The sequence below is a fragment of the Mytilus californianus genome, unplaced genomic scaffold (assembly GCF_021869535.1).
Source record: "Mytilus californianus isolate M0D057914Y unplaced genomic scaffold, xbMytCali1.0.p SCAF_1, whole genome shotgun sequence".
NCBI classification, from domain to species: Eukaryota; Metazoa; Mollusca; class Bivalvia; order Mytilida; family Mytilidae; genus Mytilus; species Mytilus californianus.
In genome coordinates, this window is record NW_026262581.1 from 34,281,770 (window position 1) to 34,295,489 (window position 13,720).

Here is a 13,720-nt window from a genome sequence, read left to right on the forward strand (position 1 = left end):
GTCTGGTCTCATATGATAGCTGTATTTACATTGATTCCAAAAATATATGGTGTATATATACTTTTGCCTGTTAAAAGAGAGAAAAATGGCTACTTCCGGTTTAGAAAATGTCACTTCCGGTCTCATATGATAGCTTTATTCACACTGATTCCAAAAATATATAGTTTGTTTATACTTATGCTTGTAATAAGGGAGATAATTTGTTACTTTCGGTTATAGAATATCTCTTTCGGTTATAGAATGTCACTTTCGGTCTCAAATGTTAGGTTTATGTATGCCCATTTAAAAAATATATGGATTCTAGGTACTTTTCCATGACATTAGAGCAAAAATGACTATTTCCAGTTCACTGAAGGTCACTTCCGGCTAACATTTTTCAAGGTCATTTGTCACCCAACATTTTGCAAAAGACCTTATGGCTTTATCATGTACCAATCTGTAGTAATACTTAATTTAACTTAAAATAAAACATTTCAGGTGCAATAACTCCTACAAGATGCCATTGGATTGTTTCAGACCAAATATATCATATCTTCATCACAAGGAAAAGTCAAAATTGAGAACATGACCTTGACCTTGACCTCATTTTCTAATTTAGGACCCAAGGACCTCAAATAAAAAGACCCTAGGTTTATATGGCTTACGGTTTATGAGTTACAAAATCATAACGACAAATTTATTTAGTAAAGGTATATAACTCCTATAAGATTTCACCCAATCTCTTCAATCCAAATCAGCCAAAAATTCCTGAGGATGTAACGACCAAATATGAAAAAGAATTTTGTCGTTATCTTCTTTGGTTACGGAGGAGATACACTAACAAGAAAAACAGTGTTGGGGGAGATAACTCTTACAATAAAAAAAAGTCTTCGCCTTAACGAGATAAGTTTTAAAAGCGCAATAACAGCTCGATATAATATTCAAAATATCTAAGCGACATCTTGCGAAATAACTTTATACCGCAAAAAAAGGGTTTGGCGGAAGAAGAAAAAAAAATAATTAAAAACCAATTGTTCAGAGAACAATTGAAGGTCTTTCCCTCTGTAAAGATCTATTTTGATATGAAACTATTAAAATTAGGGTTAGAATGTCATTTCCAGCGTCAAATGATAGCTTATAGTAAGCTGATTCCAAAAATATATGGTTTCTTTACATTTTTTTCTAAAAAGGGAGATAATTTGTTACTTCCTGTTTGAAAAATTTCACTTCCGGTATAATTTGATAGTTTACTTGACACTGATTCCAAAAACATATGGTTCAATATACTTTTACATTCAATAAGTACAAAAATAGCTACTTCCGGTTTACACAAGGTCACTTCCGGTTGGCTTTTCCATGGTCAAGTGGCTTGCAACCTAATGCAAAAAGTCCCATGGCTTTATCATGTATACATATGAGGTAAAAGCAAAGGTCAAAATCTAGAATGTCAAATTTACCTATGACCTTGAGCTCAATTTCAAGGTCATAAACCAAGGACCTCAAATCAAAAGACCCTAGGTCTTAATTATATATGGTTAATGAGTTATATCACCATATGCATAATTTTAAATATAAGAGGGGAGAAAACTCGAATTTAATGTTAGCGTACCCTTTCAACCAATATGTATGTGTTACGACATGTCGCAACTAACAATTTAGTAAATATGTGTTGTCGATATCTTGTACGGTTTTTGAAAAGAGGTGAAAATAAGGCAAAATCAAAATTTAAAATATGACCTTGACCTGTGACCTTGACCTTATGTTTTTTTGGACCAAGGACCTCAAATCAAAAGACCCTAGGTCTCTATCTCTTATGGTTTACCAGTTAAAAGTGCATATCCCTTATATCAAATGCATTAGGGGAAATAACTCTCATATGGAGTCTCCGAATGACTTCGGTCAAAAGTATCCGTCAAATCCTGAGGATATAACGAGCAAATTGGTGAAATAATTTTGTCGTAATCTTTTACGGTTGCGAAGGAGATGCACACACATGAAAAACAGTGTTTGGGGAGAAAAGTGGAAAAACCTAATAAATAAAGGACATACACTAAACGTTGACCAATATCCCATGAAAAATGAGGCAAAGGCAAGATGAACATGTCAGACGAACTTGTACACTTACCTTTAATCTATACACAGAAGATATTTGATATATAACTTATTCCCGATTTTGTGCTTACATGAGCAATACGACGGTGCCACATATGAAGCATGATCTGCTAACCCTTCTGAACCACCTGAGATCCCCTTACCTTGGGTTTTTGTAGGGTTTGTATTGTTCAGTCTTTAGTTTCTATGTTGTTTCTATATACTGCTGTTTGTCTTTGGGTCATTTTTTGTTTTCGCCTTGGCGTTTCCAGATAGTCATCGTATTATGAGTTTGATATCCCTTTGGTATCTTCCGTCTCTCTTATGCTAGAGCATCTAAAGAATGAACCTAATAACTAAAACGTTGACCAATGGACCATAAAACTAGACCAAAGATGAAAGAATCTTATCTGATGGACATGTTTATCTTATAATAATTTTATATAGCAAATATAGAATACCATTTCCTTTTAGTATGTTACCCTCGGCCCTAGTCATGAATATTCAAATTGACCAATGAACAATGAACAACGAAAATGATACCAAGGTTATGGATAACTGTCACACGCTTCGGATACAAGGATTTAACAGCTATGAGGATTCAGCAAAATTTTGGTTTGTTGAGTTTTCTTTTTTTATAATATTTTTTCTCTCTATGTGATAGTTTTGATGATTTTTAGTCATAAATTTGTTTAAGAGAATAAAAAAACAAAAATGTGTGATATAGTTTTCATGCTCACAGCAACTATTTCTAGAATAATTTTCATGCAATATGTTCAAGTTGTAGTTCTAAGTAAATGATATGAATATGGTACTAACGGGGACTAATATTAAGCGGTAGTGACTTATTGATAGAAAAACGTTTGATATGATTTCAATTCGCACAGCACATATTTCTAGAATAACGTTCATAAGATTGGAACCCGAAAAATATAAAAGCACACAACCCAGAAGGGTTAAACAGAATATCAAAACTATTAACAAGTTCATTTTTCCTGAAGGAGTTGAAACGTCAGTTTTATAACAACTAGCATTAGCCTTTAACTTCGCTTTCCTCTATATAGATGATGTCCCCTTACTAACTAATTCCAAAATTGCTGACTGTGTTGAACTTATCTATCTCATCGAATTTGAAATAAAGGATACAACAGATGCAGTTAAGTCTACGTCAAGTCTTGACTTACATCTAGAAATTAATAATGAGAGTCGGTAAAGAACAAAACTTTACGACAAAAGGGATGATTTCAGCTTCCTAATTGTGAATTGTCCATTTCTATGTAGCAACATTCCAGCAGCGCCTGCATTGGGAGTATGTAGCTCTATTTCAATACGAAACGGAAACGATATTCTAGAGCTTGCATTTCCTATCATGATTTGAATTAGCAGTACTGACCCCGTCGTAGTTAAAACCTATTATAAATGCAACATGATAATATTAACGTATAAAATATATGTTCACAATTTAAGATCGTTCCTCTTCATCGTCTAATTACATATTGATGACTATAAATGTCATCAATTGTGACATTTTTTTATTTTAGAAAATGTGACGGTTTGGAAACCAGTGTTTAATAGAACATAATATTATATAAAAGGATATTTTTTCATACCTTTTAAAGGATAAAGTAATTCCATCTGTGACTTGTTAAGAATTTTTTTTTTATTTAAAGATTCCAGTTTTCCTTTTGACTGAGTCAACACCACATTCAATCCGCAAGGTTGAAAATACTTATCAAATACAACCCGAACAGCTTTTGGTGAAATACGAATAAGAAGATTAGCGAATCTGAGGAAGTTGGTCTCTTCTTCTGTTAGTGATGGCACAGCAGCTACTTTAGACAAAGCCATCTTTTGAAATCGTTCTCTCAATATAAGATAAAATTTATTTTTGGAACTTCTAAAAAGTGAAAAACAATTGCTTTACTTTATAATAGTTGAACATTTTTCAACTAGTCTTCCATATAAGTTTGATTTGCACAATATTTACTTTATTCATATCTAGTTCTGAGCTTTTTGTCTTGTTTCAGATTATTTTTTCTTTGCATAGTTGCTCCTCTGGTTTCAAAATCCTTGTAAAGGGACCAATTAAAATATGAAGTCAATATAAACAAAAATTCTTAAAACAAAAATGATCACATGTCTTACGAGACCATTTTCTATAAATTTACTGTTCACAAAATGATAGAAAATATTTGAAACATTTAAGTTTCTCTATCTCCAGGCATAGATAGCAATTGCCAGATTGTGCACATTTTTATGAGTTTTGGTTATTATCTTTTTGCATTTTACATAGCCTTCAAACTGTTTTATTCGAGCTCCACTGATAAGTCAACGTAAAATAATGAACTCCAGTCATATAAAATAGAGCTTTGTGTTTTTTATGCGCTTTTACGACTTAATAATGACTTGTTACTGTACAAGTATTTGTATGGTTGTAAAAAAGAAAGAAAAGATATCAATGCGGGAGGGGTGTCGATGATCATAATTCCAATAAAAACAAACAACACCATGGTCCAAAATAAAAATAAAAATAAACAGATACGCCCGTCGCTTTTTCGTAGAATAAAGTTCAATAACTTCTCAATGTCATATCAGAAATTTATGAACAACTAAAGAGAAGTTGTCTTAATAGCTATAAACCAGTCACCAAAGTTTAAAGCAAACTGCTCAAAGCATTTAAAGATATTGTCCGAAAACTGGAAAATCACCCCTTTTTATGAATAAAATCCCATTACTCTGAAACGTAAAATATAAAATTTATAAAAATCAAAAGGGAGCTCACGTCAATAGATATTAACAATTCACCAAAGTTTCATGCAAATTGATGAAAGTGTTTTTGAGTTATTGTCCGACATGTTGACGACGGACGGACAGACGGACAGACGGACGGCCGGACGAACAGACGGACGGACGGTTGGACGGGCGAACGGACGATGGACGGACAGACGACGGACATTCGACGACGGACGACCATGTAATGGAAATAACTCATAAGACATTTGGACTAGGTGAACTAATGGCAAATCGATACTTACTTTTAACGTTCCTCGCCATCATTTTTTTTTTCATCAAACAACTTTTTTCAATCATCATTTAAGATACAGCTTTTCGAGAGCATTCAGGTTAAATCTAATTTTCTTCAGTACCAAGATCAATAAGTTATTGACGGGGGGAATGTCCAGATAATTTGTTTGTAAAAATCTTTCAAGCTACCCAGCACGACTCGTCTTTTATTAAAATAGGTCATTGTTTTAGTAACAACAAACAAAAGAGTCAATTGGACCTGCTTTGATACGATAACTACACTTGCATTTTTACTAGAAAACATTTTTGTTCGCTATGGAGATTCCGTATATCGTCAAGTTATCTGAATTCCAATTGGAACTAACTGTGCACCACTTATTGCGGACCTTTTTCTGTAATGTTATGAGTTACAATTTATGACTAAAATCAGCAAAGACCCATCGAAACAACTTTTGATACAAAAATTTAATAACACGTTTAGATATTTGGATGATATATTGGCTCTCAATAATGATGACTTCAGTATGTACACTAAAGAGATTCATCCTGCTGAACTGACTTTAAATAAAGCTAATACTAACAATGAACACTGCCTTTTCCTGGATCTTTAACGGGAAGCTTAATACCACAATTTACGATAAAAGAGATGATTTTTCACTTCCTATTGTTAATTATCCATTTTTAGATGGTGACGTTCCTTTGTCACCATCTTATTGTGTTTATATATCTCAACTTGTTCGATTCGCTCGTGTATGTAACAACGTATTTGATTTTAAGAAAGAAATCTCTGTATTACTGAAAAATTGTTACTCCAGGGTTTCGATATCACAAACTAGTCAAAACATTTACTAACTTTAACCATCGGTACAAGGACATCATTCGTAAATATAAATCAACATGCAGACATCTTATACGTTCAGGTATTTCACATCAAATCTTTTATGGTAATATTCTATACAAAGCACAAAAATGTCGTCGTTCACCTCAAAAGCTAACCAAACCTTTAAACAGACTTATTCAGAAAGGATATAGTTACGATACTGTTGTCAGATCGTTAAAGATGGCATATTTTGGAATTAATATTGAGTCACTCATAGGGTCTTTGCATCGGAAATAAAAACATTTATTCTAAAACCAGTTGTTGGCATGATACGGGTTATGTTCTTCTCATATATTTTATGATGGTATGATACTAAATACCTAAAGGGAGGGATTGTGCTTGAATTTTATTTGATGAATACATAATCTATCAATCAGTTTAATTGAGGTCTGGAGCTAGCATGTCAGCAACTGCTCGTAGTCCTTTGTTAATTTATGTATCATTGTCATTTTGCTTAGTTCCTTTTGTTACCTATTCTGACATCGGACTCAGTTTTCTTTTAACCTGAGTTTTATTGTGCGTACTGTTGAGGGTTTGTTTATTCTGCATTGGGTAGAGGTATAGGGGTGTGAGATCTCACAATCATGTTTAACCCGCCGCATATTTGCGCATGTCCCAAGTCAGGAGCCTCTGCCTTTGTTAGTCTTGTATGTTATTTTTTCAGTTTTAGTTCATTTATATCTTTCGGAGTTTAGTGTGACGTTCATTTTCACTGAACTAGTACACATTTTTGTTTAGGGGCCAGCTGAAGCCCGCCTCCGAGTGCGGGATTTTCTTGCTGTGTTGAAGACTCATTGGTGGCCTTGGGCTGTTTTCTGTTCTTTGGTCGGGTTGTTGTCTCTTTGACACATTCCCCATTTCCATTCTCAATTTTACAAAAATTGGTAAAAACAACTTTCAAGGGCAACAACTCTTAAAAGGGGTAAATTAACGATTTTTTCCAGTTGACTTATTTGTAAATATTCTTTTGTTGAACATGATAACTATTGAAAGATTCTCTCTACCTGCTATAGTTTATGCTTTATCCACAAATGTTGACATGTTGTTCTTTTTTACCCATTTGTCTGTTTTGCTCTAATTACTTTAGTATTTGAGATATGATCCAATAACTGCATTCTTCCCTTTCTTATTTTTTTTTGCAACAGCAACCATATTTGTTCAAGGAAAAAATCAACAACTCATTTTTGAGGAATTTCCGGAGAAAGATCAATATTAAGAAATATGGAGTTTTTTGGTTATCATCTTGAAAACTATAATAGAAAGAAAGAATGTTTTAACAGAAAATGACCTGAACTAGAAGATCTACATATCTGTCAAACATGGCAAAAATCAATTGACCCTCTATCGGAATTCTTATCCTTTTTGCATTTTTCATGGCAATTATAGTAGATAGAGAGAATCTTTTAATTTTCAAATTAAGATCTACAAATAAGTCATCATGGCCGAAATCTTTGACACCTTATAGGAGTTTTGACCTTAAAAGACGAAGATTATCCATTTTTGCTTGTTTGCAAAAACTAATAGATAAGAAGAAATTGTAATAAGAGGCACTTAAGAGCTAGTAAAGATATGCCTTTTTAATATTGATTTATACCTTTATTCCAATCAGTTAAGCAAATATAATGAGGTAAAAAACATGAGCGGTTCTGGAATTTAGGAGCTTCTTGTTGCACATCTTTTTATTTTGATACAATTTGTTGTTTAAAGGTTTTACTTATAGATTATAGGTTTCAGATAATACGCGAAAATAGGAAAATTATTAACACTGATAGAACACTGAAACACCACTTTCCTGTCTATCATTAATTTATACAAATCTATTTGATTAAGTCATAAATGTCTTGAAAGTACAAAAACCTGTAGACTTATATGAACATTTGGTACATACTGAAAATAAGTATGAAACCAATGCTTTAGTATACATTCGTATACAAAGACAATCTCAGATGCAGTCATTGCTATTATTCAGTGATTTATAATTTCTCCTGTTAGCTATTCTTCGTTGGGAATTAGACATCAAAAAGTATGTGTATTAACATTTCAATACGAAAAGGTGTCCTTAACACAAGTCAGTTGGCTGCAACTGCTTATAATGAATAACGTAAACAAGGAAATACATTACTTTCTCTATTACTTGCATTCCCATGTTTTTTTATATTCAAAGATAGTCATTTAAAGTGGTTGGTGTTCTTGTCAAATAGAATTACGGCGGAATTTTTTTATTTCTATTTTACCAACCAAAATCACTTTTTTATAATATGTTTCTGAACAATAAGCAATTTTAATCTTGAATGAAGGTGAACTGAACCCTATTAAATATCAATGATTGTTGTGACAAAGGCCTGTTTTCTCAGTACTGATAAACTAACCAATATAGTTTGATCCATTACCTGACGTTATTTATCAATTTTGAATGCAGTTGAAATAAATCTGAAATTTAAATAAACCAGTCAATTATTATAATAAAGACCACTTACTACCAAACACCGAATATCTGAATTCACATGCTTTATGTTTCAACTTAAAAATAATTAGAACAGTCTGCTAATATCAAATACTTATTTCCAAGTTATTTTTTATGACCATGTGACGATTGATTAGACTGAAGAATTTTAGTTATAGTTCAAAGTGCCAATGTTATATCACATCTGCGATATAGCCCACTTACCGTTCCTTACGTTTTTAACATTAAAGTTCATTGAGGAAATATTAAACACAATAAGAGCTACATATGAGTTATTGTCACTGAATCACACTTTTTACCCGTTTTGGAATTTTAGCAGACACTGTTATAATAGATCGAGAGAAACTGTAAATCGCAAATATGATAGGCGAAATAAGACCTACAAATAAGTTCAGAGCCTGAAATCGTCAATTAACCCCTTTGAATGAAATTGTTTACCCATTTTTAAAATTTTTGCAGAAATCATTATAGATAGGGAGCAACAATATAAATTTTTTTTTTAAGCAAGATGAGATCTGAAATAAGACAACATGGTCGACCTGATTTTATCAATATTGGCGTTTTTTGCACAAACTGTAATAGACGAACAGTAAATACCTAATCTTTTTACAATATGATCTACAAGTAAGTCAACATCGCTGAAATTGTCAATCGACTCCATATAGGCGTTACTTCCTTCTGACTAATGAGTTTTGCCTATTTTTTGCATTTTTATCAAAAACTATAGTAGATAAAGAGAAGCTTCAAAAAAGATCGTTGAAATAAGATTTACAAGCAAGCCGGTCAACATGAAAATTGATACAAATTGGAAATAAGTATGGAACCAATGCTTCAGTGTTTACCATGTATACAAAGACAATCTCAAAAGCAGTGATGGCTATTCCTCGGTGATGTTTAATTTCTCTTATTAGCTACCTTTCATTTGAGATAAGCCGTCGAAAAGTATGTAAATTAACATTTCAATACAAAAAGGCGTCTTCATTCACCACTAGACAACACAAGTCAGTTGTCCGCAGCTGTTTATAATGAATAACATAAACAAGGAAATACACTACCTTCTCTATTACTTGCATATCAGCCAATGTTTTTTTTATAATCAAAGAAAGTCATTTAAAATTATTGGTGATCTTGTCCAGTAGAATTGAGGAGGAATTAGTTTGTCTCTACTTTTACCAACCAAAATTCCTTTTTTATAACATTATCCGAACAATAAGCATTTAATTTTGAATGAGGATGAACTGCATGATTATAATGATACAGACTTCTTTTGTCAGTACTGATTAACTAACCAGTATATCATGGTCTTATTTCTCCATTTTGAATGCAGTTAAATTAAAACTGTATCAATAAAAACTAACCCGTCAATTGTTATATCAAAGAACGCTAACTACCAAGCACCAAATATCTGAGTTCACATATGCGTTATGGTTTTATCTTTAAACAATTTGAACAATCTACAAAGTAGACTACTCAAATTACGACTTATTTGGCCGGTACTCTCTGTTTGATGACCACGTGACTTTTTTGTGTGAGAATGATTATCTCATCGATACGCATGTGCAGGTAAAGTTTGTACGAAAAAGGAAACAAAAATGACCTTAAATTTAATTTTGTTTTGAAATACAGGTACAATGATGCGATAAAGTAAATCTGTTGGTTCTTGATTAAATATTGTCTTTCACAGAACAGTGTTTAGATTGTATATTTTCCTTTGCGTTCTTGTCCCTTGATAACCTTATAATTAACAAAACCGTGTGTTGTTTACATTTTAACTGAACCTTGAATAATAATATAAAAAACACCCAAAAAAGCAAAAGAAAACAACATTCTTCAATGATATGTTCGTTCCGGACAAAGAGAAATGACACGAGTAATAAATGCTACTGACACGAGCTTGTCAAAAGATTATATTTATAATTAAATATTATGAAAAGATTTTTCACACTAGGCAATTCTGAATTTGTTCTTACATAGATAAATATAATGATCTTAGATTGATATAATTGAAGATTTGGCGATTTTAAAGACAAATTTAAGATCATTTTTCGCCGAATCTGTGTGCTTTCTTTACAAATGTACATTCATTTGAAAGAATGCATTCAATAATATTTCAGAAAAATAAAAGAGATAAATGCATTTTTTCGAATTTAAGTTATAGTTCAGCTTGCCAATGTTGTATCCAAAGTTTTATACAAATCTGCGACATAACTCATTTACCGTTCCTTGACCTTAATTATGCTATTAAGGTTTAAGTTCATTGAGGAAGAAGCTAGCAAAATCATTTCAAAATGTATGTCAGACTATTTCTAAATAATATATTAAAAGCATTTGATCGTTTCAAAAGTAGATTCGTCTAACTCACATAATGTAGTAAGTCATCATAGTACTACATTAAGTATATAAACAACAAACCTGTTCTCGCCTCAGTGAGAGCTTAAATGCTTTCCAAAGTTAGTAAGGATATTTTTCTCGAGCTAAAACATGTATACATTATATCAAGATTTGATTGGACAATATAGTTGACATAAATACAAATGAGGTCCTTGAAATAAATAACTTTCAATAGATATACTGACACCGTTATCATACGGAAAATTTGTTTACGAAATCATATATCTTGCCATTGTTAAAAACACATAAAAGATAAAGTAACGTATTTAAGCAAGTATAATCTGTGTCAGGACACTCAAGCTGTATTAATTAAAAGACGTTAGAAAAAGTGCATTGCTATACAGTCATGAACACTTATTGGCCTATCATGTCGATACTTATATTTTGACTTTCTCTTGCTGTTTATGACATATTTACACTTATTCTATTGGATGTGCACTGATTGAAATTTAAGTCTGGTAAACATGATTTATTTGTTAGTTGTATTGAGCTTTCAAGTTTTATAGTATTTAATAAATGCCAGTATTTAAGATTAGTGCCTTGTTTCGTTTGTCTTTTTGTTAGTTGATTTGTGCTACATGTCATTTAGACGAATCACACCCTTTCCAACTCATTGATTTTTATACTTTGTATAGCTGTTACACCACTGTCCCTGGCCAGGAGAAAGATTATATTGCCACATTCTCCATATGCCTGTCCTATGTCAAGAATATGTAAATTAGTGGTTGAAGACTGCAATATCTGATTCAGATTTATTGTTTTAGCATAAATCAGTTATCTGGTTTTGTCGTTTTAAATGATTCAAATTTTATCATGCCTTTTGTTTTTCTCATTGTTGAGACCAAACGAACAGAATTATGTCTATTAAAGGTCCCATTTGTGTCCATAGAACTGTCCAAGTTGTCTTCAAGCTGTTAATTTTCTCCTTGATAACATTTATGTACGTTTCGGCAGCAAAGTTTATCGACAGGTTGTGGGTATTCCTATGGGTACTAATTGCGCCCCTTCAATAGCAGATTTGTTTTTGTACTGTTGTGAAGCACAGTTTATGACCAAACTCAGTAAAGACCCGTCTAAATTGCATTTAATTGATAAATTCAACAACACTTACCGTTATCTTGATGATATTTTTTCGTTAAATAATCAAGAATTTTCTCAATATACTGCCGAAATTTACCCAAAGGAACTTACTTTAAATAAATCAAATTTAAACGGTAACAACTGTCCTTTCCTAGATTTACATATTTCAGTTTTACACGGGAAACTCCACACTAAAATGTACGACAAAAGGGACGATTTTTCGTTCCCTATTGTTAATTTTCCCTTTTTGGATGATGATGTTCCTTTGGCAACATCTTATGGTGTTTATATTTCACAACTCGTTCGCTATGCGGCAGGCCCGTGTCTGTTGTGACGTTTTTGATTTTAACGAACGTAATCTATGTATTACTGGTAAATTATTAAGCCAGGGATTTCGTTACCACAAATTACTTAAAACCTTTACTAAATTCTTCCGCAGATATAAAGATTTGGTTTTGAAGTTTGGTTGTACCTGTAGAAAACTTATTTCAAACGGGATTGCACATCCTCATTTTTACGGCAATTTTGTTTACCGTGCCCGGAAATTTAGAAACGATCCTGGTAAACTTATCGATCCTTTAAATAAACTTATTCTAAAAGGTTACCAATTCAACACTGTAATTAGATCATTAAATATTGTTTTTATTGGTACTAATATTGATTTTGTTATCAGTAAATTAAAAGAAAACTAAATATTATTGTTATATACATATACACATTCATGGATCTACAATCTGTCGATACCTGTATCTTGGTATTGCACAAGGTCATGCTTTTCTCTGACTGTTTATGACGTCTTTATACTAAATCCATTGGATGTTGGATGTGTACGGATTGATAATTTAGTCTTAGATGCATGATTTTAGTTAAGCCTCTTTCAACTAATTTTTATAGTTCGTTTTTATGTTGTACTGTACACCACTATTTTAGGTTAGGGGAGGGTTGGGATCCCGCTAGCATGTTTAACCCCGCCACATAATGTATGTTTGTGTCTGTCCCAAGTCAGGAGCCTGTAATTCAGTGTTTGTCGTTTGTTTATCTGTTACATATTTGTTTTTCGTTCATTTTTTGTACATAAATCAGGCCGTTAGTTTTCTCGTTTGAATTGTTTTACATTGTCATTTCGGGGCCTTTTATAGCTGACTGTGCGGTATTGGCTTTGCTCATTGTTGAAGGCCGTACGGTGACCTATAGTTGTTAATTTCTGTGTCATTTGGTCTCTTGTGGAGATTTGTCTCATTGGCAATCATACCACATCTTCTTTTTTATATTCAATATATAGACTGTCCGACTTTTCTATATACACGGTTCGGATAGTCTTTTCTATAAAGAGTCCGATTTGTCTAGTATTCGGATCTGCTTGAGTTTCGTTTTAAAGGTTGTTAAAACTTCGAATAGGGCGTGACCAGACAAATTGGATCGTCGATTTATGTTTATATGTAAGATGGTATGTTAGCCATCATTGCTTACATTCACGTCATGTGCATGGTACCTGGTGGATAGTTGGTGTATCATTGGCAATCATACCACATCTTCTTCTTTGTATAAATATCCAATGTCTGCAAATGTCTGTCTTTTTTATTACACTGCTTGACTAAATGCAAACATGCTAACAAACTTTATAGCAAAAAGGACCGTATTTTTTTCAACCTGCAATTGTAGGTGGGTCTGGATGGGGTTCCTTTTTTATTCTTTAAACTTTATATACCATTTTTCTCTATTATTAATTAATGTTGCCCATTATTCTCTATTCTTTATTTTTTGGGCCGATTTTTCTCTGTTCTATATTATTTTAGCCATTTATTCTTTTG

The 13,720-nt window shown here is 32.4% G+C and overlaps 1 protein-coding gene across 4 annotated transcripts in view; it reads right to left on the reverse strand.

Annotated features, from left to right (window-relative positions):
- The window catches only part of LOC127719516 (uncharacterized), a 43,074-nt gene extending 32,173 nt beyond the window's left edge, over window positions 1-10,901 (reverse strand). For all 4 annotated transcript variants that reach the window (XR_007990349.1, XM_052225672.1, XM_052225691.1 and 1 more), the window contains exons 1-2: window positions 10,851-10,901; window positions 3,681-3,967 (exon numbers count right to left, since the gene is read on the reverse strand). Coding sequence is in view for 3 of the 4 variants with exons in the window: in XM_052225672.1 (XP_052081632.1) it covers window positions 3,681-3,918 (238 nt within the window). In the remaining variant the exon portion in view is untranslated. The remainder of the gene's footprint in view (window positions 1-3,680; window positions 3,968-10,850) is intronic.
- Between the last annotated feature and the right edge of the window lie 2,819 nt (window positions 10,902-13,720).